The following is a 27736-nucleotide window of genomic DNA, read 5'->3' as shown; positions in this document are numbered from 1 at the left end:
TATACTGGAAAGGACTGACATTTGGAGACATCTGGCATATTCTGCAGGTGATTAAATGAAGATTATATGTTTTAAAATAAAGCCACTGTCAATGTAGTGTACAATAATCATTAGAAATTTGTGTTTTGGAAACAGTGCTGTTTTGGCAACAGAAGGAAATTGCATTCAGGCACACATACATACTTTTTTTTTTTTTTTTTTTTTGGAAGAAAATAGATTCCAGGCATATTTCCAAATGTCCAACCCCCCTGCTTCAAGTAGGTTGTCTTAAACTTATGACTAGCAGCTCCACTCATGTTCAAGTGTGTGTATTTGTGTGAAAGAGAAAAAAAGAGAGAGAGATCTGCTTGTGTACTTGTAGTGTAGCCAGCAATGTATATGTACAGATGCATGGGTGTTTGTATGCATATGCATACTGAACCACCTTTTGTCCTATATTGCACTCTTTGATGTAGGGACAAAGCTTGAGTCACAATGGAAAGCTTTTATTTTTATTAATCATTTTTAAAATCAATTCATCTTTTTCATTCATTTTCTTCTTTAGATTTGTCAGTTTTTAGCTTGTTATTATCATTCTGTCCATCTATACGTGTGGTGTATTTAACCGTAAATATCATCTTTACCGTAGCCAGATTGATGTTGACTTTGAGTGTCAGAAGAAGTCGCTCCATTCAGAGTGCCCTGATTTCAATAGTCATATTGACCACTGGGCGGCGCCAGATCTCTTTGCCGAGCAGAGGCTGACTGTAACAAGTCGATATACAACTTCACATTGGTCCGTATCAGTTTGTTCTTCACACCTTCAGACAGTCTGTTGGCCAGAAACCAAAGGCTCCTGAGAGTCAGGGGGTCTGATAAGTTTAATATACAGCCACGAGTCCCGTCATTGATTTAATAAGACTGTGAAGCTGTAGTCTACATGATAATCACCGCACGGTTAGATAATCTCAGTCGAGTTGCGCTGTCCATGTGACTCTCTCTCCCCCTTTTTATCCTCTTACAGTGGCTCTCACCTCAAATCACCACTCATCCTGCAGAGCTGCTTGCCTGCTGGTGTCTCTGAGCGACCACAGAGCGGAGAGGCTGCGGGGCACCATGGCGAGTCCCGGGCAGAAAGTGATTCTGATCACCGGCTGCTCCTCCGGAATCGGCCTGAGGATGGCCGTGATGCTGGCCCACGATGAACAGAAGCGCTACCATGGTACGTGCACTGTGCGTGTGTGTGTGTGTGTGTGTGTGTGTGTGTGTATGTGTGTGTGTGTGTGTGTGTGTGTGAGAGAGAGAGAGAGAGAGATGGAGAATATTTATTCGGAATTTAAACTTCCTTGGGATGATAAATAACAGGCTGTATTTGTGTTGCTGATGCATCCAGAGAAGGAAAGTTGGTTAAAAAAATACATTGTTTAATAATACAACAGCTAGTACAAATAGCAATAACTTAATTTATAGGGTAAATTTCACATAATTTGTCAAACCCTTCATAAACTTCCTGTCACTTCTCTATTTGTCCTGTTCATAAGATGCTTACATCATAACTGGAGTGCACATAAGAGTATTACATAGTTCACATGATTATGTGGATCTAAGCCACTGTCTCTGTTCCTGTGCATCTGAACACACAGCAGATGTGTGACTTCTGTCGAAGGCAGGCCGTCATGCCATTTGTGGTGGTTTAAATCGAAACAAACACAACTAGTTTGGAAGCCAATCCTGGTTCAGTATTAAACTTGCACAGGTGTGATGTGGAAGCCTCCTGTGTTCATACACTGAGAACTGACTTTATTTTGTGTCCAACAGTTAAACTTTGGACATGAAAAGAGGTTTAAATGAGGGAGTAGGTGTTATTTTAAGCATTTTCTGTGGGGAAAAAAAAACACATCAGAAACGAATTATTGTTCAAAGTAGAGTGTTTTATATATGTCTTAAAACATGTCTAGATCTTTAAACATGAGAGGAAATGAGGATCCAAAGACATTACAACTGAGAATCAACAACACAACTGTCTGATCCCATAAATGACCTGGGACAAACTGGTGGAGTGGATTTAAGGATGTGCTCAGTGGTGAACCCTGAAGAGGAAACCCCATAGTCAACACTATCTCCTCTCCCAACAGTTAACTCATTTAAGGTTTCTCCAGAGGCAGGAGCTTTTCTCAACTAAGTAGGCAACCAAAAAAAGCTTTGTTATCATGACACGTGTGATAATGTGAGCTATTTTGTTTTTGCTCTTTTTAGCTCTCAAGACTTTTAAGATAAATATAGAACCTGGACATCCAATTAGCACACAGAGATGTTCAGTGTGTGTTACTCTCATTGGAAATGTTTGCATCCTACATATAACCAAGAAAAGTTTACCATAAATATTTTTAGACATTGCGGCACACTCACAAAGTGTGAATCTAAGCTTCTCTAACTGCAGCATCACATCTCTCAGCCATAGATTTTTCTAGTTTAAGAGAATTAGCCCCGATGCTAATAGAGTTACAGAAGTTGTGTACTGCTGCAACCAATTAATCAGGTTGTGTCACTTGCACAAAAATATCTAAAGTCTGGAAAACAGATCTTCAGTAATTAGAAAGGAGCCAGCTTACACCACTCACTAATAGACTCAACATTGAAATGCATGTTGCCAAGTTTTACCACAGAGAGATGAAGTCAAACCAGCATCAGATCACGTCTTGTCCAAACTGAGGCTTTGGGTGCTTCATCCCACTGCTCATCTGTCACAACCAACTCCAAATCTTCCTCCCGTGCAGATTTAAGGTACACACAGTCTCAGTCTTTAAAAATATTTTATACAAATGTCTTATACAAATCAATATGAAGTAAATAATAAACATGGTAGCAAGAGGCAGGAGCTTTATCAATTAAATATGGGTTTATTTGTTTTCATATGGAAATATTTTCACTATATTTACCTTTGTTTACCTTTTTTTTTTTTTTCTTTTTGACTTTCTGGTACCAGTGTTTTCTCATCTGTCAGCCCATTGCTAAAAAACAGAAATCAGGTGTCCTTTATATCACAGCTGAAGCAAAACATGCTGCTGTGTTTTGGAAATTCGAATGAATTCCTTCTAATGTTCCAGGTGTCCACTGGCTTCTAGTCCATGTTCATGCTGTATTAGAAGTCAGTTACATTATCGCTATGAGGTAAACGAGTGCTGACCTCTCAAACCAATCTGCACTTATAGTGCAAAATATGAAATTTTGCAAAAACAGCCTCCCAGCTCACTCAGCCTCACTCCTGCTACACAGGAGCCACTTCACTATTAGTCACTCTTACAGGTACATGTAACACCAGACTATAACTAAAGCCCCACTGGAGCCTTCCCTGTAGGCTCATTATCGCCTGGCTCGCTGGGCTCCATTGTGGATGACAGGCTGGTGAGGGCTATTCCTGGAACAGGCAGGTGACGTGAGCTCTGCGGCAAGACGCTAATGCTGATATGTAAACTAGCTGCTGTAATAGGCCTGTTTATGAGCACAGAGCGTGTGTTAGGGCTGCTTAAGGTTATCTTTACTACAATGGCTATCTTTAGCACTGACTTTTCCATTGTTGTTATTTCAGCCATTTATTGTGAAAGGGAATTCAGGGAAAGAAAAACAGGTTGAGTCAGGAAATGGATGCACGTGAATACAGTTTCCTTTGTGTGTGCTTTACTGTCTGTTCTCACCTTTCATCCCATGTCTCTTGAAAATATTTTTGTTGCATTTTCCTCCTGAGTTCTTCGTGACCTTTACTCCTTTCATTCTATTCACTCCTATGAGGGGAAATTTACACAAAGACAGGATCACTCAGAATGGAAATCCTCTCCTACAAATATACATGAATGCACACAGCCAGAACATGTATCGGATGATTTTCTGACATGTGAAACACACCTCAAGACACTGGAGACTGCTCAACATAACATGATGTTGGTATTTATGTGTGTGTCTTGTGTGAGACTACATGCAGCCTGAGCCAGTGAACTCAGCCTGACCCTCCAGGTAGTAATGATGCCTTTTTGTAACCTCATTTGCCTGGGCGGGTTGCCTAATCACATGTCTATTTACAGCAGCAGCCTGAAGGCCTCGTGCTGGAGTGTTACATTCATTCAGAAACTCACACTTAGAAGCTCCCCATGGAAATAAAAGGAGCATAATTATATGCAGGGCTATTGGCAAACAGCAATGATGAAAAGAGTTATGTCTGCACACAGGTCAAAATGGCATGATGAAGATTTATGTGGGACTAAAGCATTTCAATAAATTCTGTAGTTTGAAGTCAGCGTGGAGGTTCTACTCTTTCCACTGAATCTGCCAAGTTCACATCAATTTGTCTTTACAAACTTGACAGAGGTGCATGTGGTGGCAAAGAAGACCACAACAAAAGTCAGTCTCTTCCACGTTCCTCTCAATTTAGTCCTTTTTTCTTCCTGTCCACCTGTTCAGTCATAGCAACGATGCGTGACCTGAAGCGTAAAGATAAGCTGGTGGAAGCTGCTGGGGATGCATACGGGAAAACTCTTTCTCTTGCTGTACTGGACGTCTGCAGCGACGAGTCCGTCAAACAGTGTATTAACGGTATCAAAGATCGACATGTGGATGTCCTCAGTAAGTATGCATCCTCATTTTGTTGCACCGCGCATTGCCACACTGTCCCAAGGTGATGTTGATAACTCAATTTCTTCTTCTCCTATAAAGTCAATAATGCAGGTATCGGCCTAGTGGGTCCAGTGGAGAGCATCCCCATCGAAGAGATGAAGAAAGTGTTTGAGACCAATTTCTTCGGCGTGATCCGCATGATCAAGGAGGTGATGCCTGACATGAAGAAAAGGAAAGGAGGACACATCATCGTGGTCAGCAGTGTGATGGGACTGCAAGGTTAGCAGACGGAGGAGTGACTGATGAGTGAAGGGAGAGGAGGCGGGGTGGGGCGTTAAACGGTACAGAGAGAAATGACAGGTTTGTCAGCTTCAGCCTGATGTATGCATGGGTCGATGATGGACGAATGGAAGAGGAGGTGGACAACTGAAGAAAGACTAGCAGAGTTGAAGTACTACTGTATGTCTTTACAAACAGTGACGTGAACTGATCTGGTCAACTGCTCATTTCTGAAAATAAAAACAGTCTCTCTTTCTATAGGTGTGGTGTTTAATGATGTGTATGCAGCTTCCAAGTTTGCCATGGAGGGCTTCTGTGAGAGTTTGGCTGTGCAGCTCCTGAAGTTTAATGTCACGTGAGTGTCACTAATGCTACCTTCCTCATTAGTAACAAACCAATAACATAAATGCAAATAGTCTGACAGGCTGCAAATAGTGATGAGTTTGAGTATTGATTAGTACATTAATTCTTTTCTGATTAACTGATTGTTTAGGTTTTGTCTGAACATCAGCTAAATGAGACTACAAGTGTAAAACTGCATTAGCAGTTCTGGCTGTACTTAGCCACAGCTATCTGAGCTAAACGTTAATGTTAGCATGCTAACAATGAACTATGAACTATGGAGACTTTTCACAGACATCGTGGTCATTTTCAAAAAGTAATAATAATCCAGGGGTGGTACAATGTAGTACAGCAGGGGATATATAATTAAAACCTCAAACATACGGTGCCTTTCTTCTTTCAAAGCAGTGTGACAGTCCAACACTCATGAATCCTTGAAAACTTTATGTCCAAATTCATAGCAGGGATTGAATGAAAAAAATCATTCATTTGCTGTCATTTAAACAGAATACATTCAAATTGGACTTGGGTATTGAAGGGGTTCATGAATCACTTAAATTGTTGTTGACTAGTATTCTGATTATTCTGATTTCAGCAGTAGAGTTACCCAATTCCCCACAGAACTTGTCCTCCATCTAACCACACTTCTTTGCTGTGCGTCTCTCTCCTCAGGCTGTCACTCATTGAGCCGGGCCCAGTGCACACAGAATTTGAGGCAAAGATGATTCAGGATGTGAAGCAGAAGGAGTATCCCGGAGCTGATCCTGACACGGTGCATTACTTCAAGAATGTCTATCTTCCGTCCTCTGTTGACATCTTTGAGACACTGGGACAAACACCTGATGACATCGCCAGAGTAAGTTGACAAGCAGTCCATGACTCAGCCTCATTGCACCTTATCTGTCTGTCTGCATTACAGATTGATCCTGCAAGCCTGACTGTGAATTTTGTCCTTTTTTTCTTCATCCTCTAATTCTCTGCAGTGTACCAAGAAGGTGATTGAAGCAAGCAGGCCACGTTTCCGGAATCTGACCAACCCCTTGTACACACCCATCGTAGCACTGAAATACGCTGATGAAACTGGAGGCCTGTCTGTCCACGCCTTCTACCACATGCTCTTTAACCTGGGTCCCCTGATGCACGTCAGCATGACTGCCATGAAGTATCTCACCTGTGGATGTCTGAGGAGCCGGACAGTTTCACCAAACTAGAAACTTTTATGTTGTAAATAAATGTGACCGATACAAACACCCCGAACATATACACCAAAATTAAGACCACACACTACCTCTACTTTGGTTGTCAGAGGAAAAAAACAAATACACAAACACACGGTTTCAAAGAGTTTGTCACATATGACCTGCCATATTTCCTGCTGTATGCATGCAGTCTGTAGTGAAAAGAACAATCCTCAGTACCTTATCTGTTTAGAGTTGTAGCTTTTGAATGTACAAATACCACACGAGTCCATTTGAGTTTAAATACTACAGATTTTAAGATTTGTTAGTCTACCCAGAGTGCCAAATGAGCAGCGTTTGCCACTTATACACTGCAGCCTGATTTCATTATTTTAGCCCAATCAGTCCCACACAACTTCATATTTCAGATTGTTTTAAACTCTAATTGGTTAAGAATATTTGTCCTATAACTTGTTTGTTTGTAGTCTATGTACTTGCATTAGTGTACATTTTTTTCAAATTCCATCAATGTACTGGAGAAACTATTTTGGCAATAAATTTTAACATTTAGAAATTGTTGTGTTTGCGCTTCTGGGAGTTTTCAGCAAATGTGGTTGCACACACATTATGACTATTCTAAATGCTTATTAGCTATATGCATGTAATTTCCTTCATTTTCTCTGTGCAGAAAAGACTCTTTCCTGGCAGTGTCTCTAAGATAGACCCACATTTCAGCCAAAATATCTCTGCAGCTCCTTTAGACTGATTTGTCATGCTGTTTGTAAATAAAAGGCGCTGACATATTCTGGCATTACAAGATACAATAATAAAACCAAACAGATTTCTTATTACAATTTCTATTAAAAGTCACTATTCCTTTTTAGAACTACACAAACTGCTTTTTTTTTTGATATCGTATAACGCCTACCTAACAGCACTTGTAACACGGACTAATAAAAATGTCTTGCTGCAAAATTGTCAAACACCTGAAGGAAGATAACCACCTGGCTTTAGTGACACCACATGGCATGTTAGGGTATGTCAGGCTGTCCTTCACTAACACTCTTCACATATGTCCTAACTCTTTACCCATGTCATTTTCAGTTAGTATAGAAGGTAAAGTTAGATAAGTTTTGTTTGTTTATTTTAATAAATCTAAATATTTAACTGACTTGCTATCCCAAAGGAGAAAAAAAAAACGCACATCATCAATTAAAATATTTGTGCATCTGTGTTATATTTCCAGATATAACAGATGGCTACTGTCCTTAATCCTTACTTTATGCTTTTCCTCCTAAATACATGCAAACAGAAATATCAATGTTGCATGTGTTAGCATATTTACAATAGCAAAGAAAATGCCTCAGATACATTGAAATTTGACCAATTTACTACTACTACTACTACTACTACTAATAATAATAATAATAATAATAATAATGTAAGGTTAATGTTATTTTTTAGTGGGTAACAACAGAAAAATATTAAGCTTGCATGTCTGACATTAAGTCACAGGTTTAGCTAACAATTAACATCAGTTTGAAAAGTTGAGTAACGTTAGTAAAATATCCTCCGTCGTAAATAGAAATTTCCTTATTTTTTGGCACTCTTAACCAAGTAAGTAATACATACAAAATACATACACATACATACAAGTAAGTTATATGTGAAAGTGTGTTGTAGGATTTTGCACCAAATATGAATCTGAACAGAGTATTTCACTTAACGAGCTACTAAAATGGTCCCCTTACCTCCTTCAACCGTCTGATCGAGTCATCGGACTTCCACTGCTCAAGCCTGTTTGAGGGAGTCGCGGGAAATAAGAACTAAATCGATACCCGCGTCATCGAACATCAAAATAAACTTTCATGGACAGGGCAGCGGTGCTACGGTAAGTCTGCCTCAAGTATTAACAAGCTGCACTTACGAGCAAGTTTTAATTTCAGCGGACTGGGTGCGTTTGTGTGTAGACTGCAACGTTATGTTGTCAACTCTGTAGACTCTTAATATGTCGGTGCTTTCAGCTAAGAGCGTAACGAGGGTATGTCTACCAAGTTTCAGACTAACCGTTAGCTCCCTCGTTCTGTTAAGCTAACGTTTTCTAATGATTATAAGTACGTGGCGCAACACCAGCTAAACAAATACCCGTGTGTATTAGCTTCGCCATAGCCGTGTGTAACTAGTCTTGTGCGTATTGTATGTGTGTTAAGGCCGAGTGAGTAGGATGGAGAACAGTGTGGGAGATATCCAACATTGTGAGGAGCATTTGAAGAATACACTGCACTGTGACGACAAGGAGAAGGTACTGTACATTTGTCTGTACACTTAAGCTGTATATGGTGCTACAATGAAGCTTTAATTCAGTGTCTTCTGACCGCTGCTGACAAACTGCCATTTTTCCTCCACAGCTTCGTAGGAAGTTGGCGCTTTTAAAAAGAGAGTACCTCAGGACAGCCCAGAGACTGCAGGTAAGAGTCCCTCTTTTCAGTTTGCGTCTGTCAGTCCAGTACAAAAACTCTCTCTCACTCATGTTGATCTGCTCCCAGCGTGCTGAGCATTCAGAAGCAGTGCGGAGACATGTGAGGAGCAGGATTACACAGCAGACCTACCAGGACCAGAGAAATCTAGATGCCACATCCGACCCTTGTATCAACCCATCTTCACTGACACTGGACACTCAGAATGGGACAGCCTCAGGTGTACCTCAGTGCCAAGGACCAACCACAGGTGAGTCTATCCTAATGAGCTGCAAAGTTAATCTCTTCCACAGTACATAATCACAACAACAAGTAGATAGGAATGTGTCGTAAAATACTTTTTTTTGACAAAAGTCTAGGTGTAAATGCATGTATGCAATAAACTATATAGATTATATTCTTGATGCTAAAGCTCTTGTCACTGCATGTCAGATCACTGCAGCTCCTAATTGCTGCAACTGATTCTTATACAGACTAATATGATTGCTATGAAATTATTGTTTTTGTTGGTGTGCTTGTGAGCTGCTGGGGAATAACTACAGAGGCTGTGCAAAGAGGGGAGGGAGAGGCTGGCAGATGATAAGGCCAAAGGCAGGAGTATAGAGTAGTTTCTGAAGATTCACTTAAATCACCTGTTATTGTGGTGCCCAGTTTTATCATGAAAGGAACAGTATATTTGTTAATGTGGATGTAAATGTAAATGTAGACTTATGCATATATATCCCAAAAACAGAAAACATCTTGCAATATGTTTGAGATTACAGTCATTACTCTGAGATGCTGACATTGTTTTGTCTATAGACAAACAGACAACAGTGCAAATTAGAATTCACAAATTTTCTGATGTTGACCAGGTCCAACAGATTCTGAGAACTCCAGGAGGAGCCAGGGGATCAGGTTCTTGCTCCCCTCTGATGCTGCTTGCCCACTCACCCCAGACCCCAGCCATGACATCACTCGAGGTGACAGACCCACCTCTGCCCTGCGCCTCAGGTCTCGACGCAGCCGCCTGCGCTGGGAGAGGAGGAGCGCTGAGGTTGGCAGGAGCACAGACAACAGTGAGAAAGGACAGGGGCTGAGTGAAAGGATGGAGACTGCTAGAACAGAAGGAGAAGTGAGAGTCAAAACAGAGGTTGTGAATGAAAGTGAAGAGCTATTTTCTGGTACAGAATCCGAGTCTCCCTCTCTGCTGCTCACACACTGGAACACTTGTGGACAAACTGAAACAGGAAATATGGAGGAAAAGGAGGTACAAAGAGGACAAGAACAAAGGGAAAAAGAGACTGAGTTGAGAGCTGAAGGGGAAAAAGAATCAGAGTCATCGTCTTTGCGGCTCACATGTTATAACTCTGCTATACACGCTGACAGAAGGGGACAAGATGGTGCACAAATTGGAGGAAGAAAGGAGATAAACAGAGGAGAAGAAGGTGAGAATAGTAGGGGAGAGAGGGATGGAAGGCTGTGTGAAGATGGGAGTAATAAAGGTACTGAACAGGATGCAGCAGAGCAAATAGAAAGTGAAAAACATCCTGATAACACAATTGAAATAAAAGAAGAAAAAAGTGAAATGGTTGGAGGAGAGCATGATGTAAAGGGGGTGGGTGTCCTGGACTCCTGTACCCTCGTGGATGGACTACTTTTCCCAGCAGAATACTACGTCCGAACAACGAGACGTATGACATCTTCACAGAGCCAGCCTGACATGCAGGCCGTCATACTCTCCCAGCTGAGCATGGGACGATATCGCAGGAGTCGAGGCCGCGGCAGAGGACTGAACAGGCACACACACAACCACGAAGGTTCAGATCAGCACTCTCAGACAGATTTCTCCTCACTTGTGGCTGCATCGCCACCTGTAGGACCTCATCCGGAATCACAGGCACCTGAAACGTCTGCTGAGCTGAACAGCCAGAGCTCCAGTGAGATTTCAGGTCAAATCTCAGTTTGCCAGATTGACACAGATTCTTGTTTTTCTCCTACTGTCACCACCGCTCGCCCAGCAAGAGGAAGGAGGAGGCGAGGAGGCAGGGGCAGAGGGAGATCTCAGACCCCTCGATGTTCTCTTAGCTTAGACACCTATCAGCTAGACCTCGTGCAAACCTCAGATGATCTCCAGCCCACCAGCTCCCCCATCTCCTTCTCCCCATCTCTCCGTGGAGCTGATGGACCAAAGCCCTGCCTCACTCAAGGAGAAGCTGTTCCAGTGCCAGACAATCTCCAGCGTGCATCCACCCACAGCACAGCTACACAACTTTCCTCTGGAAGTCAGGCTAGCTCTACCTCTGGACATCAGGTCTATCCCATCTTTCTGAAGAGCAGCGGCCAGACTAACAGAGCCACACAGATGAGTAGAGGTAAGACTAAAATACTGATTAATTACAGCTTTGGATACAGTAAGATGTTATTATATAAAGTTAATTAAAGGCTGGCTCATTCTTTGTATTACTATTCCCCTATGGAGACTCAAAGTAAATGTTTGTACTCATTTCTCGTCTACAAATGACTGTCTGTCAGTATTCACAGCTTGATAGAGCCCATGGCTCTGTGCCACAGAACTCCATTGTTGTCCAAAAGCTGTTTCAGAGCCTTGATTTACAGACTCGTCGACATTTGTAGCATCTAATTCTCAAACTAAGAAAACAATGAAAATGAAATTATCTTTCACTTTGTGTCCTGCAGGCACAGCAGGCTGGCAGTCTCTCCTCTTGCCCTCCTCTCCACTTGCCCAAACGTCTCTGCTTCCTCTCCCCTCGCTTCCTCCTGGCCCGCTGGCCAACAACCTGATAAACTTTGACATTCCCCAAGATTTCCATCTCCCCGATGACCAATTTGCTTCCCTAAAGCTGCACAAGCTCCGCCAAGTCTCTTTGGAATCAGGGGTTGAACATTTCACATCACCGTCTTACAACACACGCAGGAGCATCCGGCGCTCTGACGCTTGCCACAGCACTGATGACGCACTGATGTCTTTCCCGCTCAGCCTCATGCCCACCATCTCAAATTCACCCCATCCCACTGAAGCAGAACAAACTGCTACACAGTCCGCAGACCTCCAGAACTTGTCAACAGAACACAAGCTCAGACGTGAACTGAAGACCCAGCCCTTAACTGAGGAGTCACCTGACCAAGATGTTGCCCCTGGAGAGCAGCAGACTGAAGAGTGTCAGACTCACACCACCTCACTACCATCTGTGTCAGTGGTTCAAGATCGTCCTGCAAACTGTGTTGACCAATATGAAGAGAAAGAGACTGACCAGTCTGTCAAACCACAGCCTCACATCAACGCTGCAGACAAACCGACAGGCAAAGGGAATGATTACATCACCGGGAACTCATATGAACTTGAAATTAAAGAGTCTTCTGTCATTTCCTCAGAAGAACAGACAGACTCTCCCGGTGTTGTCCATCCTTTGGAGAATCAGATGTCTCCAAACCACCAAACAGAAGACAAAGCAGTCGTCAAGACTCTTTCCTTCGATTGCCCTCTGCAGGAAAGCCCTGAGGAGCCTTTGAACAGCTGCACTGCTGTACAGGCATGCAGTGACAGTGAAGCTGAAGAGTCTCCTGTTAAGCATATGAATGTGAAATCTCCTGCTGAAGAGTCAGAGGAATCCTCTGAAGCCACCACAAGTCCTCCCACACAAAGTCAAAATCAGGACAAGTGTTTACCGCACCACAGTGTCGACTCGCAGCTCCTGTTGAGCCCTCGTCTGGCATCAGCACCCTTCATAAGCCCGCACCTGCGCTCCTCCGCCCTCCCCTCCAGCCCTGCACTACCATCACTAGGACTCACCCCCCACCCTGTCCTTGCTGCCGTTCCGCTGACGTCCTCTCCCTCTGCCCCAGCTCTCACCCTGCCTCCCCCTCATAGCCCGTCCACTCAGGCTCTCTCCCCCCCAGCTCTCTCTCCCTGTCCATCCCTCACTTCCCTCCCTCCTAGCCAGCCCCCCACCTCCCCCGCCGGTCAGATCCAGGCTTCGTCTCAGCCGTCCCAGAGGGCTGAACCAGCTACCTGCCCGAAGGCCTCCAGGATCGAGTCACAGGACTCAGGTGGGCTGGTGGGCCTGAGAACAGAGGAGACAGCGGAGGAACACACGATGAGATGCACACACACACTGAAGGTAAAAGGTTTTATCTTTTAACACAGTTAAGAATTAATGCTTGGCTTCAATGTGCAGTTATGACTTTAATGTGTGTGTGTGTTCAGGCCCCAGCAGGAGGCTGTCTGGTGGATGCATGCTGTCTGCCTGGGTCCACGGGTGTTTTGTGTGTAGCAGCAGCTGGAAAGTGGGCAGTGTGTCTCTGGAGTCAGACTTCAGCTTCTGACTGGAGCTTAACACACACCTGGGCCTTCAATGAGGTGAGTGTGTGGGTGTGTGTGCAAATATTTGCCTGCATATCAGACTCACTAAATTAATTTTGTCAAGGACAAATGCCATACAGCTTTTCAGATAAGAGGATTTGCTGCTTTTCTGTTGTATGTCACTGTAAATTGAATGTCAATTTTGTGTCGCCTCGGGTTCTGGGAATTTCTAAGGGACTTTTTTCACAATCTTTTGGGATTTTATAGATTGAGTTATAGATCTATAATCTGAAAAAGAAAATCAATACTGAAAATAGTCATCTGCTGCATCTCTAATAGAAATATAGTCAAACCTTCTGACAGACATTTAGCTATGACAGATTTTAAAATAAATAGGGAGGATGTGATGTTTAAAGACACTAAATTCAGACAAAAGCAATACTCTTGACTTAACGTTTACTGTTTCGAGGATGAAGTTGGACTCTTTCTAATATAACGCACTTTACTGCAGTCAAACATCCACAAGTCTGTTCATTTGCATGCTTTGTTTCTATGTTTGTTTTCAGCCGGTGATCAATGTGTTTCCTGTCCCGGATGCAGCTGGGCTGATGTGTGTGACTCTGGGTCAGTTAGAAATCAGAGAAGTGAGGTGAATACAACACACACAGACAGATTTCTGACATGTATTTTAACATTTTAGTCTCAATGTCTATTGAAGAATTAAGCCTAGACTGAAGATATTTTTCATTTCCAAATGTGAGTGGTGCCTGGAGAAACCAGCTGTTTCCTCAGTGTTTCAGAAATCAAACTTCACTGTGTGTGTGTTGACAGGATGCTGTCGTGCTCCAGCCTCTTGCAAGCGCTGCTCTGCGAGGGGCTTGTCCAGGCGGCCGTGGGCGTGTCCAAGTCCAGAGTGGTTACCTCCTCCCACTCAGCACCTGGCTCTGCCCTGCAGGTGTTTACGCTGTCAGACAGTGGCAGGTAATACAGAGCTGGCTGTGTATGTATTCTCTCTGTTATTTTCTCGTTGCACACATGTATCAGTGTCTGGTCTCTGTCTCTTAGCACACTGAGCTCTCAGCCTCTTGTGTCTCCTGGTGTTTGTGTTGGGGCCCTTGCTCCAGTGGATGGACTTCCAGATGCTCTGATCGGCACAGATGAGGGCGGATGCCTCTTCATCTGGTAAGCAAGATTATAACAGACAGATTTTTATGTCATTGCCATGCTAATGCTTACCTCACAGGAGTAGGTCCTTAAATTATTTGATGACATCTAGCTTTTGTTCCTACAGAGGATTTAATGCAGTTGTTGTTAGTTGTTAGTTGTTTTGGACCAAAGCATCTACCAAATGGATGGAGCTGCTTTAAACATGTGGCACTGCTTAGATTAAATCCATACAGGAACAAAGCAGCGAAATGTGCATGATTGTTAAACTGTCCGCCTTAAACTGTCTGTGTTTGTGTGTCGCAGGAATTTAAAGACTGGACAGCTGCTGCAGAGAATCCTCCTCAGAGATGATTTGTCACACACAGCCTGTCTGAGAGGATACTCCTACTGTGTAAGTCTGTTTGCTTCGTACAAAGAGGATGTGACGTTACGTTTGTGACGTTAATACAGAATTCCAGATTTTCTGACCTGAAAATGCTTCCCTGCAAATCATGCAGGTCCATTAGAAAGTACATTTTATGGTTGCGTCTGCTTCGCTGTCCTCTCCTCTGTGTGTTTGACTGAGGGTGGGGATTACTCTTTTTTTCTTGCTAATGTCAGAGTGTAATGTGTGTTTTTTACAACAGATGTTGTAATGATAATTGTGAAAATGCATACGTTTTTGAGGGAGGACCCCTAAAGCCAGCCCTGCGATCGGCTGGCGACCGGTTCAGGGTGTACCCCGCTTCTCGCCCATTGCTAGCTGGGATAGGCTCCAGCCCCCCGCAACCCCGAGATGGGATGCGCGGGTAAAGAAGATGAATGAATGAAGGACCCCTAAAGCCCATGACCACACAACCCCTCGCATCTGCACTCCTCTCCTGCTTTTTTTGGTCTTTTTTGTCCTGCCAGTCATGTGCCTGTTGTCTCACTCTTCAGGAGATTTTAGTCCTGTGTGTTTCTGTTGGTGCACAGGGAGTGCTGTTTGTCCTGCTGCAGCATCAGTTGCTCAGCTCTCTGGAGGAAGAAGAAAGACAGGCCAGAGTTAAAGATCAAGTGTTGGAGGAGGAGGAGGAAAAGAAGAAGACGGCCCTGTTCTCCTTGGTTGCTGTTAACCCTCTGAGTGGAAAATCTTTCCTGGCTACTCGTCTGTATCCGCCCAAAGCCTGGTCTGGCAGGTGAGATGGGGGCTGATGGAGGGCGAGGTGTGCATTTGTGCATCTCTGTTCATACACGTTCATATAAGTAACACTCACATCCGCCTCTGCGCTCTGCAGGCTGTGTGAAGCTGACGTGGACGGCTGCAGCGTGGTGGGCTTGAGTCAGAGCGGCTGCGTGTGTGTGTGGGAGCTCGGCCGTCGGGGGACCTCGAGGATGGTGTGGGCTCCAGAGAGCGAAGGCTGGCAGCTGGCACGCTGGGGGGGAGGAGGCGCACTAGTGACTGGACATCACAACGGAGACGTTTCTTTACACTGCTACAGACATCACTGTGCCGCTGACATTTAAGACTCGGTAAAGGTGGAGATTTTCTAAACTGCACTAGTTTTCCTCCATGTTTTTAGAGCACTAGTATCACACTCTGGACCTCTTTGTGAGACAACATCTACTTGATGCTGAAAACCAACTCTTGTGTTTTATTACTGTGCTCATTGTTTATATTTCTTACATTTTAAGAAAAGGAATCGAACTGACAGTCTGTTTTTATAAATTACAATAAACATTTGTGAATTGTCAAGTTAAACATGAATTCCTTATAATGAACACCTCACTGGGAATTATCCCCCAACTCTACATCTGTGTGTGAAAGCTTGCTTTTTTTCAAAGCCCTTTTTCTGAGGGAAAATACTCCGTCATGGTTCTTAGTTTTGGATAATCAGAGGACTGTGTCAGGAAAGATGTTAGATCTGGTGTGAACAAAGCCAACTGAGCTGAAAGGGGAAAGGAAAAAAAAAAAGTCTTGTTCAAGAGAACCTTTATTTGAACTTCATCACCATTAAACCATCTTTACAACATCAAGAAGTCTGTACAAGTTTGTACATCTCATTGAAACAGAAATCTAAGTCTTTAAGAAGTGTGAAAACCAACTACAGGCGGAATGTACATGATGAAGACATATTCACATGGTCCATTTCTCGACATACAACACAGATAAAACACATAAAATCGACAAACTAGAGAAGCAGACCAGAAAAGCTGTTTTCCATCCTCGCAGTCAGACTCTCAAACCCGACCACCCTTTGTCGTCCCGGGTTCAGGTTTAAAGACACGACTGATGTATGAACAAATGCAAACAAGCAGACACTCTTACAGGAAGGCTTGAACTTCAAGATGAATTTGAACAGAGAGAACATGAAGATTTTCTCAAGTGGGGTTGTGTGAGTGTATTAACTACAGTAGATGGGAGTCAGCACTCCCCCAGTTTGGAGACACAAGTACCAGCACAGAGTACTGCTGTGGACAGGGTCAGCAAATTAATACCAGTTCAAGTGTGCGCTAGATTTTGAATATTTTCCACTGCTGTCATAGCTTGACCACCGCTGGTAATATGACACTAAATCAATGGAAAGAAATGAAACAGCTTACCAAACAACCAGTAGAGAAATGCTGTTTCCTCCACAGCAGCTTCCCCTCTCTCCTTTTCGGCCTGTTCAGCCTCCATCTGTAAAAAATCTCCTCAGAAGAACCAGAGTACACAGAGGGAGGATCAGGGAATACAGAAGAGTACCTCCTGTATCCTCTGGTCTCCACAGTGAACAGCTGAAAAGCTTCAAAATATACATCTTAGGTGGATAAAATACATTGTGCTGCAGTGGTACAGTGCTTTGATTCAATGCCTGTCAGTAGTACACAGCTTCTCCAAACCGGAGGCATGCCGACCGCCATCTACTGTAGATAACACTCTGACTATGTACAAGTTCTCCATACAACCCCAGTTCAAAAGACCCAAATCATTCCTTCAACACTGATCTTTTCGTCCTGCACCATTTGCTCGTTCAGGATAAACTCGTCTACTGTCAATTGATGCAGCTATCTGTGATTTCTTCAGCAGGAACGTGTTGGCCAAGAGCAAGCTTCATCAGGAAAGTTAAAAATAGAGGTTTTATTAACGCTAGGACAAGAGATACAAATTATCGGCATGTCAAAAGCCTTGAAGATGACACAATATATTACACTGCGACCCCTCAATAAAATACGGGACAATTTAAGGGTCTGTTCTGTCCTCAGAGGCTGGCAGAAGAGAAGAAGTGGCCAGTGATTAAAGTGGTGTGTGGTGGTCTAATGTGCGGCGGCGGATGGCTTGCTGTCCAGCAGTTTCTCCACCATGAGCTTGGCGTAGCGCATGCGGCTAGCCAGCTCCTTACTGCAGCCGAACTCCTCCAGCAGAGACAGCTTGTAGGTGCGGAAGTCTCGCTTCTCGTCGATGTAGGTGACCGCAGCCATCAGCGGGCACAGGATCAGCTTGGTGTGGTCCTGGTAGAGGGAAAACAGAGGCTCAGGATTTGTGCACAGACAAAAAAAAAAAAAAAAAAAAACTGTATTCAACAATTAAAAGAGGCTGTGGTGCGTGTCTAACCTGGAAGAAGTTGATCTGAACGGTGCCGTTGCTGAGGTGCAGAACGATGGCGCTCTTGGTTCTGAACCACAGGGAGAGGTAAGGCAGCCGGGCCAGCTCGTCTCCTTCCCGCCGCGCAATGTTGGCGCCGGCCTTCAGCAGGTGCTCACTCATGTAGTTGCGGAAATATTTCAGCAACGTTATCTAGAAGGGGAAGAGACTTGAAGTCAGACTTTAAAACATTTACCCACACATAGACCCTCACTCAGCCCCAGCCTCCCTAATTCACAGCCCTGGTCCTGCCCATCACTACTACATTTTGGTCTGAAATTTTCCCAACGATATCAGAAGTTGTGAAAATGAAATGCAAACCAAAAGGTGGTTACGGTGCTGTCTGGAATGCCCTAAAAGCCTTACTTCACCTGCAAAATGCACTACTGACCTTCTTGTTGAGAGCGGCAGGGTAAGAGCGCACGCTGAGGTAGGATTCAGCCGACGTCTTGTCAATGTACTGCAGACTGTCGCCATCAGCGTACATGATCAGACGCGTGTAATCGTTGAACAGCACACCCACGCTGTTGTCACAAAGCTGGTAGCCTGAAAGACACATTTCAAACTCTTGTTATGGATCCCACCAGTTGAATTTGTTTTTTTGAAGAATCTTAATGAATGTCAGAAGGAGACCTGACAGTCAAATATGGAAACTGTCGGCTCCCTCTAGTGGACAAACCATGTAATGACACCACTATTTCTATACTACTTCAAACAAAGCTTTGGCGTTTCATTACAGCAAGTTCTTGATACTTAGAGACCTTTCATGGTCCTGTCTACATTGTAACCCTAAATATGCAAAACAGTCACAGGAATTGTATACACTGTTAATATTCTGAAGCTCCCATTTAAGTCTTGTGTGAAAAAGTAAAAGCTGACCGATTTCAACCTGAAACCCAAGACTGAGGAAAATACTATAATGCTGAGATAAGCCAATAACTGGCTGAGTACCAATTGCAACATCTGATGCATCCAGATAACACTACTAGAACTGCTGCACCTACAAACTCCTGGGTTGAGGGTGAAACATTTTTGTATGTAGTTTTACAGTCTTTGAAAGGGTCTACAGCCATTTGTCAGGTTTTTCAGCACATTAAAGCCAACCTTCATCTCTTTCCTAAATACACCTAAACTTAAATTAAAAAATGTATATATAATATAAAATATAACAACAATTATTCTTGTTCAGTTTGACTTAATGAATGACAAAGAAGCGTTAGTGAAGCCCTTAGATATGGAATGAGTCTCTTACCCAATCCATATTTGTCAGAGTAGTCGACCCATTTGCTGATCCAGAAGATGGGAATACATGCAGGATCCTCTGCCTCCTCTGGAAATACAAAGACAGAACAAACACTTTGTATTTAACACTGACAGCCACAAAGATGATCCAAACCTCTAAAATGTGCTGTAACTCTGAAACCAAAGGGATTTGTCGATGAAACTGAGGAGTCTGCGCTCACCTTGGCAGATCACTGCCTTCTCAGAGGGCTTGGCAGCAATGATACTGTTGAGCTGCTGCAGCATATCTTTCAGGTGGTTTTCTGCCGGCTCAGGCTCCCTACAGGAAAAAAAAAAGGAAACACAAGTCACATCACTGAACTACAGAAGAGTATGGCTCTTTAAAACCTTAATGCAAAAAAGCTAGGATGCCGTGTAAAACATAAATAAAACAGAATCTGGTCATTTGCTAGTCCTTTTGATAAATCTTAATGACTTAAAATGAGCTCAGAGGATGAATTCTGCTGAAGCTCGACATGATATAAAGTGAGCACCTTCCATCTCAGAACATTTCTCACCTTTGCACAAGCTCATCCTTCATGTCCACCTTCTCTGTCCCTGCTGGAAAGAGAAAAACACATCATTAATACTCCTGCAGACCCCCAAAATATTTATCTGGATACACTTAACCACTGCCTGCCTGCAACCAATGGTAAGTTGTAGTCATTTCATGCTGGAACTGTTACCCTTGTTGTTGATAGCAGTCAGTGGGCGTCTCTGATTGAGTTCCATAGCTGTGGAGGGGGCGATGGAGAACCGCGGAGGCACGGTGAGGCAAGTAGTGGGCAGGCGTAAGGGGACATAGCCGGATGTGAAGAAGTCGTCGGTTTGCAGCTCACTGATGGTAGGCCTCTGTGAGGGATCAGCGTGCAGCATCCGCTTGATGAGAGAGGATGCAGCTCGGTTGATGTGCTGCAGAGACGGTTGTATATTCCGGTTATGAGATTAGTGAGGAGCAAGTCAGATGCGTAAAAAAAACAATATACACATACTAGATTCTGAATGAACACGGTGTGCTACATCAGACCAACCTACCCAGGGGATGGTGTAGTTGTTTTTCTTGATGCGGTTGTAGGTTTCCTTCAGACAGGAGGTCTCGAATGGGGGCTTACCCACCAACAAAGTGTACCTGAGAGAATACAGAGTGAGGACGTTGATCTACTGTGCTGGGTCATGTTTAATAGAGCCGGTTTTGCATTTTGATTTTTTAGTAGCAAAACTGCTTCCTATGTGTGCTTAGACTTACAATATACACCCGAGCGACCAGACGTCCACTTCATAGCTGTGGCCTTTCTTGCAAAGCACCTCTGGAGCAATGTAGTTGGGCGTTCCACACAAGGTCTTCTTCCTCTCACCGTCAAACTCGATCTTAGTGGCCAAACCAAAGTCCCCTGCAGAAAAAAGACAGACAAGTTTTGTAAAGCAGCAGACTTTAAAAGGCACTAGTTTTTATGTAAACTTCAGGAAACATTCATGATTTTAAAACGTGCCATTTTCCCCAATTAAAAGCTCATTCGCTCTTTTGGCCCTCATGAGAAATTTTCCCACCAGCCAATGGAAACCACTTTTCCAGGAAGTATGACACATTTCTGATGTGAGGGCTGGGCTGTGTCCTGTCTGTTACTACTAAACCGACAGCTTTGTTTGTGTGAGTCTTGATAAATATTACTGGTACCCTTTCTCAGGTATGACAAGAGAATTGTAGTCAAGTGAAATCATTTTCAATCTAACAGGGAAGTTTACCTATCTTGACCTCCATGTCATCGTTGAGGAAGATGTTGCCCAGTTTCAGGTCTCTGTGGATGACCCTGTTGTTGTGCAGGTACTGGACCCCCTTGAGCAGCTGGGTCATGTAATAGCGAGCCTCGGGCTCAGTCACAGCCTTACGACGCTTGTGCAGCTCCAACAAGGACTGAAATAGAAAAGAAAATGATTGGATTCAAGGCGAAGACAACTAAAGGGAAACACTTGTCTGTGACACTCCCTGAGTAGCACAATAAGGGGGAAAAGGTGGTAAACAGTGAATTATTTTTGGACTAATCACAGTACATTTTTAAAAGATTCTTTCTACGCGACCACGTTCAAAAGTTCCTTAGCTTTTCTTGCAATTTAAGCCACCTCCACTAGGACACAGCGGACAACGAAGAGACCGCCGTGATAACCGTTGGCCTGAGGAGTGTGTTCACTGAAGAGAATGAGTGATCTGTCCGTGTACACTCACCCTTCTCCTGCAGATTTCCAGGACAACAAAGACAAAGTCGTCGTCTTCGAAAAACCCGTGAAACCCCACGACGTTCGCATGGTCGAGACTCTTATGAATGGCGATTTCAGAGGTCATCTTCTCCCTCTGGTGCTGCTTCAGGATCAGGGACTTGGGCACAATTTTTCCGGCGAAAACCTGCTTGGTCTCCACATCTGTGATTTCGTAGCACTTGGCGAAACCACCTTTTCCGAGGAATCTTCCCCTCGCGTATCTTCTCATGGTGCGTGGGTCAATCAGAACTTCTGGGATTTCCTTCAGAGGAGCTGATTTCGGGTCGACATGTGCCGACGGATTCGCCGGTTTCGCAATACCCGCACTCATTGTGGGTCTTCGGTGTCTTTAAAAGAGACGTTTAAAACTCTTCAGCAGTCGAGATATCGATAATAGTCGCAAGGGTTAAACTATTGTTAACCCGACCTCAACCGACGTTACTTTATCCCTGGAAGCTAGCTTGCTCCCATACACTTCTGGATTCAAATCAAAACTAATGTTAACGACCTTTGAACACGAGCTTCACTCAAAATTTGATTCGAACATAAAATATAGACCGAGAGTTAAAAAACGGAGGCAGATATGAAATGAATCTCCAGACTCGTCCCACGATGCAGCGTTGTCCCGTTCTGCCTTTTGACAACAGTCTCTGGTACAAGTTTAAATTGCTGCCTCTGTCGTTATGGCGTTCTCTGATTGGTCCACTCGATTTGAATTCCACGGCGGTGCAGCAAAGCATCGTGGGAAGATCGGTGCAAAAATAACCAATCACTGAGCGAGAAAGTCACATTCTGAGGTGTGATTGGCTGAATGTCTGTTGCTAGTCGCCCTTCGTTTCCTAAAACACAGTACTGACGGGAAATGTAGTCGGAGTGGGATTTAAATCAAACCGTAGTTGAGCAGAAGTTGGTATTTTGGATTTAGTGTGGCATTTAATGTTTAGGTAGGAACGGATATTTAATTATTTACTCAACTAAAAGTCACGATCGCACTGTATAAAATCCCATATGTAGCTGTAACAACAACTTCCGCATTTAACATTTTATTCAAGCAAACATTTCGATTACAAAACGTACCTAACGATAAAAAGTGAAATCTCTTTGTGAAGAGTAGTGTGGTTCCATGAGTAACTACCCTACTGGTTATCGGTCGTGCACGGTAACTAAGTATATGTACTCAAGTACAGTACTTGACTACATTTTGAGATGCACCTGTCTCCATTTCCTGCTACCACTTTATACTGTTAATGCACAAGCAGTAGTAAAGTATTTTGTTTTTTTTACACATTTATTTGACCTTACTTTTCAGAGTGCTGCTTACATGCACCAGTGTGATCCAAACATGCCCAGTCTGTAATGATATATCACTGACAGGCTCCTTCTGCCATTGTACATACTTTATTTACTTTTACTTTGATACTTTAAGTACATTTTGCTGACGGTGCTTCTGTACTTAGTCTTTCGAATGCATGGTTTTTAATTTAAATGTAGCAGCCTGCTTTCACATTGTAGTATTTGTTTCACTTAGATGAACTTCCGCCTTCACCATTCCTGTCATCATGAACTGCGGTGGAAGGATTAGGTGTTGTGTTCCACATGGTTTTTGCATACCTGCAGTACTGCCATATGCAAACTTACTGGTGTTACTATACCTTGTGGACATTGTATTTTTGCTTCAGTTACCATTGTGACTTTCAGTACAAGCCTGGTTGTACATCTCCTACTCATTCTGTAACTGATAATAATCATTTCTATCATCGTTGCCTTAATCATAATATACTTCAAAGTAGGGTGCCCATATAAAACTCTTATAAATGGCTATGTAAGTCCAAATGAAACAGACAATAGGCCTGCTGCTGAAACCTGTGCTGAGCCAATACGTGTCATAGGCTCACCTGAGTACATCTGCACACACACACCAAAGGCTCTGTTTTGTTTTTTTTTTTTAAATTTTGTTTCTGATTTTTTAATGTAATGTGTAATTTTTATGATCTTTCTGAAAATGATAATTCTGATTTTCTTTTCTTTTAAGCTTTTCCTTATTTACATGACTGAGAAAAAATTTGCAGAAACTTCTGCTACGTGTCTGTATGAATGGCAATGGCTGAATACGTCAGAAGCACTACTGGAAACGTCAAGATTTCAGGGGCCTCATCTCTTGTCATATGTATTATTGTTTGCTCCAGGAGGTACTACTACTCTTCCATATTCATGTTTTCTTGCCAGTGTTGCATCTGTTTTCAGTTGTAGATTATAGACCTGTAGAGGAGAGGAGGATAGGATAAGAGGAGAATAAGTGGATGAGGAGAGGACAGATGAATGAAAAGACCATGAGATCTGTGGGGTTCGTTTATTCCGTGTTCCACTTGATACTGTGTGTCTTTGTGTGTGTGTGTGTTTACCATCCAAAACTTCACGATGTAGCTTCATGTAAATAAGGGAGCTATTTTTATGAAGAGCTGAATGATCTAAATATTCCCTCCAGCATCCATTGAGGCTATGACAGTTGACGTTCATCAGAACAAGAATGATGTCCATGTTTGGCAGTAAGTGACAAGAGAAATACATTTTAAATGGTTGATAGTGTGTGAAGGGGAACGAACTCAGGGGTCCAGAATTCATGGAGGAACCATGGTAAGCTTGCCATTGGTTAAATTACGTCTTGGCAATTTTTAAAGCATTAGATTTGTCATCACATATACTTGTAAATAGCCTACATCTCTCTTTGCATCTCATAGGATACCCCAGAATCCTACAGCTACTTTGAGGCAAATATTGTACTTTCCCCACTATTTTATCAAGGTTTCACACATGATTTACATTTAAAATTTTGTGCAGTGACATATATTATACACTGTTACACAGTTGAAATAATCGTCAACCAGCTATAAAATGCTACATATGCTGTAATGTATCCATTGTAATACTCCCACAATATATATCACTCTGACATGGCACAATGTTTTACTTTTAACTTGTAATGAATTACTTCACACTGTGAGATCTGTACTTTTACTTCAACAGAATACACTTTTACTGGACAAAGTAAACTGAGCTAAAGGTGTAGTAGATTGAAAATGAAACAGCAGCCACAAATCACAAACAATACTTTATTGACATAAGATTTAAAAAAAAATGTACACAAAAATCTGAATCTTTAACATTATAAACCCGTACCGATCAGGGGTCCCATTAAACTATTATTAACTTTAGTATCCACACTTTCAGAGACTGTTAAGTTTCATATGGGCGTTCCGTCCAGCTTTCCACCTCTGGACAGACCAGGTAGAATACTGTGATGACTAGCAACACCTGAACACGCGCAGCCAAGCAGCAGAGTCCTTCATCAAACAGAGAAAATGTTCCTATGACAGGACACAGCTGCTGTTCTTCTTCAGTGGTGGTCTTTTCTTGACACCTGGTCTGGGCATCGTGTCTCGGCGCCTCCACATCGCAGGGCTCAACCGGTGCGGCAGGTTCACCTGCTGCAGCAGCGCACGAAACACTTCAACCGTGTTTCCACCGGTGCGCGCGGACGTCTCCATGAAGTCGGCGTGCCACTCACCCTCTACTGTGGCCATGACATCAGCCGTCAGCAGCACGCGACCCTCGGTGTCGGACAGATCTGCCTTGCTGCCCACCACAACGATGGGCGCTCCCTTGTCGCCGCGCAGCTCCAGAATCTCATCGCGGAGCCGTCGCACCTCCTCGAGGGACCCGGGGTCATCCACCGCGTACACGAGGGCAAATGCGTCACTGTGTCGGATGCGGAGCTCCCGCATGGCCGGGAAAGGGTAGCTCCCGCTCGTGTCCAAGATCTCCAGGCGCATCTTCCCGGACCCAGTGTCGTACTCCAGCAAGTGCAGCTCCTCAACTGTGCGCGTGTACTTGTACTGGAAGCCGTCGTGGAGGAAACGGTGGATGAGCGCGCTCTTTCCGACCCCTGCCGATCCGAGGACCACCAGCCGGACCGTGTGCGAACGCCTCGGTGGAGACATGCCGGTCTGCTCTGTATGACCCCGGAACGAACAGCTGTCCAGTCGGGCAAAATGCGGCTCGTGGCGGCGAACACAGCCCAGTGCCCTCCCGTTATGCCAATGCATCTGCGTTTCTGGGTATTTATAGGTTGGCTGCCGCTGCTCTCCACCAATAAGCAACCCCTCCCCGTCTCTCGCTCGAGCTCGGTGAAGCAGGGTTCAACAACACAGTCACATTTTCACAACATATTGTTTATAGATGTCCCGTTGAGATAGACGAGAAAGACGAAAGACAGATTCAGATAATTCTGACTTGGAAAAAAAAAAGAAAAAAAAAAAGAAAAAAAAAAAGAAGATATAAAAACAATGAAGCATAAAGTAGAGTAGATGCAAGAGTAATAAAAAGATAAAATCACTGTATAGTTAAAAAAAAAATAATTCCATTCAATTAAAATAAGATGTGAAATAAGGCGTTTGGACAGCTGCAGTGATGGCAAAGAGTCCAAGTTTAAGGCCTTTTGCAGATTTTCCATGTTAAAGGTGCATTGAACTTGTTTTGTATTATCAGACCTCAACATGTGTCACCAGTCAAACTCTGTCTCCATTTTTGGTTCATTTCCCTCATTGGTTTTGCTCTTGGTTCATTATCCCCACATAGTTTTTGTTATTGTGTTCCTGGGAACCCACAGCCTGAAATGCGGCAGTCATAAAGAGGTGGTCATTCATGCACACACAAGCATGATACAGACACGTGCAGTCATATTTACTGCAGGTATGAGTCATGGAAGGTTTCTCTTAATCATCTTCCACAAAGACCTGCTGTTTGATAAAAACACACATATTGTACACATGCAGCACACTTTCCGTTATTAGAAACTCTGGACTGATGTTGAGTATGGCAAAGTTTGGGTTTTGATCAAATCTCATAGATAAAAATGTTTATTGCCTGAGTGGACGACGCCTCCATGGATTTCTTGAGAAGCGCTTAGTAGTGTGGTAAAGGTAAACACTACAGATGAGTAGCAAGAGTAGGATTTGGAAGTACCAGTCAAATGTTTATGAGGTCATCAGCAGGGTTTTAGAGAACCTCCCGATTATTTTCTCCAGAACAAAAGTCTCCCCTTCTGTCTCTATGCTGACTCATACTGTCTGACTGGATGCAGATATCAGTGGACAAACAGATGCTGTGATAATTTGTCAACATGTGTGTGCATTTGGGTGTGTGCATTAGTTTGCCCTTTCTCTTATCTCTGCTCTTGAAGAAGGTCAGTGCTTCATGTTTAATATAAGCGAGCAAATATGACAGGAACAAATGAAACCTTTTGCAAAGCAACCTGTTGTCACATGTCTGTTTCTCTGTCCATTCATTTTCAACAGTACTGTCAGGATTGGTAATAAACTTTTAAATGTACAAAACAAGGTCAACAGTGTGCGGACACCCAAACAAAGTGTGAACATTTAAGCATTACATCCGCATGTGATTGGTCAGGGCTCTGTGCAGGAAAGTCCAGTTCCTCCACAACAAACTGGCTTTACTTCATTTAAACAGAAGAGAGTGCCCACCAAACAACGTTGCAAGTTCCATACAGTTGAAAGCACATATTGTCTAAGAATATGATTGTATGCTGTGGTAATAACAGAACCAGCTTAAACAAAAAAAAAAAAAAAAAAAAAAAACCACAGGTTGTCCACATACTTGTGGCCATACACATGAAATTAAATCAAAATCACTGTCACATTATCATCACTAGATGGCAGCAGTAGACTCATTAGGACGACATTACGTGGTAGTAGAGTTGAGAGGTTGAATAGTGAAGCGTATGCTGGAAAACTACTGGTGTTAGAACTCCATGTGATACATGTAGAGTTGGCAGTGATACAGCTCATAAATACAACCCTGTAAGCCACAAAGACCATGTCATGTTCAATATATTTAGTACATGTGCATGAATTACTGCCTTGTAAAAATACTTATCAAACTGTTTTGGTCATGGAAGTTTCAACCTGACATTTGAAAATCTCGACTCCACATCTTCTTATTAGCCTTTCCCCAGAGCTTTCGATCGCTGACGTTCTGTGCAAACTGCATCCACTGATGAAGACCACGAGATGTGGTCTCAATCTATGGTGAATGCATGAAGGATTAAATGTTCCTTGATGGGTTTTGAGTCTTTAGCCACGTTATGGCCACAGGATGGTAAAGTTACTCAGTCAGTTGGTTCACCGCTTTGGTTCAGACGGAAAAATGTTTACAACTAATGTTGGATGGCTAGTCATGACATTTGCTACAGAGGGACCCTCCCACATGC

General features: G+C 43.3%; 4 protein-coding genes across 4 annotated transcripts; 2 read left to right on the top strand and 2 right to left on the bottom strand.

Annotated features, from left to right (window-relative positions):
* The first annotated feature begins 955 nt into the window (after window positions 1-955).
* Window positions 956-7236, top strand: LOC143318891 (retinol dehydrogenase 8-like). Its single transcript, XM_076727401.1, has 6 exons — window positions 956-1201; window positions 4435-4596; window positions 4687-4866; window positions 5128-5221; window positions 5881-6064; window positions 6192-7236. The coding sequence occupies exons 1-6, from the start codon at window positions 1096-1098 to the stop codon at window positions 6417-6419; spliced, it is 954 nt and encodes a 317-aa protein (XP_076583516.1). The 5' UTR covers window positions 956-1095; the 3' UTR covers window positions 6420-7236.
* A 984-nt stretch (window positions 7237-8220) lies between these two features.
* palb2 (partner and localizer of BRCA2) lies at window positions 8221-16325 on the top strand. The gene is made up of 13 exons (XM_076729534.1): window positions 8221-8277; window positions 8597-8688; window positions 8795-8854; window positions 8933-9113; window positions 9718-11217; window positions 11543-12984; window positions 13071-13223; window positions 13733-13815; window positions 13998-14147; window positions 14232-14348; window positions 14637-14724; window positions 15288-15490; window positions 15590-16325. The coding sequence occupies exons 2-13, from the start codon at window positions 8611-8613 to the stop codon at window positions 15816-15818; spliced, it is 4284 nt and encodes a 1427-aa protein (XP_076585649.1). The 5' UTR covers window positions 8221-8277; window positions 8597-8610; the 3' UTR covers window positions 15819-16325.
* Window positions 16318-22069, bottom strand: plk1 (polo-like kinase 1 (Drosophila)). The gene is made up of 11 exons (XM_076729535.1): window positions 21419-22069; window positions 20941-21109; window positions 20444-20588; window positions 20233-20326; window positions 19884-20109; window positions 19716-19758; window positions 19380-19477; window positions 19169-19246; window positions 18308-18462; window positions 17887-18069; window positions 16318-17783 (listed from the first exon to the last, which is right to left on the bottom strand). The coding sequence occupies exons 1-11, from the start codon at window positions 21779-21781 to the stop codon at window positions 17589-17591; spliced, it is 1749 nt and encodes a 582-aa protein (XP_076585650.1). The 5' UTR covers window positions 21782-22069; the 3' UTR covers window positions 16318-17588.
* A 2484-nt stretch (window positions 22070-24553) lies between these two features.
* Window positions 24554-25537, bottom strand: LOC143319856 (ras-related protein Rap-2b-like). Its single transcript, XM_076729100.1, has one exon. The coding sequence runs from the start codon at window positions 25446-25448 to the stop codon at window positions 24816-24818; it is 633 nt and encodes a 210-aa protein (XP_076585215.1). The 5' UTR covers window positions 25449-25537; the 3' UTR covers window positions 24554-24815.
* Between the last annotated feature and the right edge of the window lie 2199 nt (window positions 25538-27736).

The sequence above is a fragment of the Chaetodon auriga genome, chromosome 4, assembly GCF_051107435.1.
Source record: "Chaetodon auriga isolate fChaAug3 chromosome 4, fChaAug3.hap1, whole genome shotgun sequence".
Taxonomy (NCBI): domain Eukaryota; kingdom Metazoa; phylum Chordata; class Actinopteri; order Chaetodontiformes; family Chaetodontidae; genus Chaetodon; species Chaetodon auriga.
This window is presented reverse-complemented; position numbering and strand designations above follow the sequence as displayed.

Coding starts and splice junctions, on each gene's coding strand:
- LOC143318891 (XM_076727401.1), top strand. CDS start 1,096: ATGGCGAGTCCCGGGCAGAAAGTGATTCTGATCACCGGCTGCTCCTCC. Junction 4,597..4,686: donor TCGACATGTGGATGTCCTCA/GTAAGTATGCAT, acceptor TCTCCTATAAAG/TCAATAATGCAGGTATCGGC. Junction 6,065..6,191: donor CACCTGATGACATCGCCAGA/GTAAGTTGACAA, acceptor AATTCTCTGCAG/TGTACCAAGAAGGTGATTGA.
- LOC143319856 (XM_076729100.1), bottom strand. CDS start 25,448: ATGTCTCCACCGAGGCGTTCGCACACGGTCCGGCTGGTGGTCCTCGGA.
- palb2 (XM_076729534.1), top strand. CDS start 8,611: ATGGAGAACAGTGTGGGAGATATCCAACATTGTGAGGAGCATTTGAAG. Junction 13,816..13,997: donor TTAGAAATCAGAGAAGTGAG/GTGAATACAACA, acceptor GTGTGTTGACAG/GATGCTGTCGTGCTCCAGCC. Junction 14,148..14,231: donor ACGCTGTCAGACAGTGGCAG/GTAATACAGAGC, acceptor TCTGTCTCTTAG/CACACTGAGCTCTCAGCCTC.
- plk1 (XM_076729535.1), bottom strand. CDS start 21,781: ATGAGTGCGGGTATTGCGAAACCGGCGAATCCGTCGGCACATGTCGAC. Junction 19,478..19,715: donor AAGGATGAGCTTGTGCAAAG/GTGAGAAATGTT, acceptor TTTTTCCTGTAG/GGAGCCTGAGCCGGCAGAAA. Junction 18,463..19,168: donor CTCTGACAAATATGGATTGG/GTAAGAGACTCA, acceptor TGTGTCTTTCAG/GCTACCAGCTTTGTGACAAC.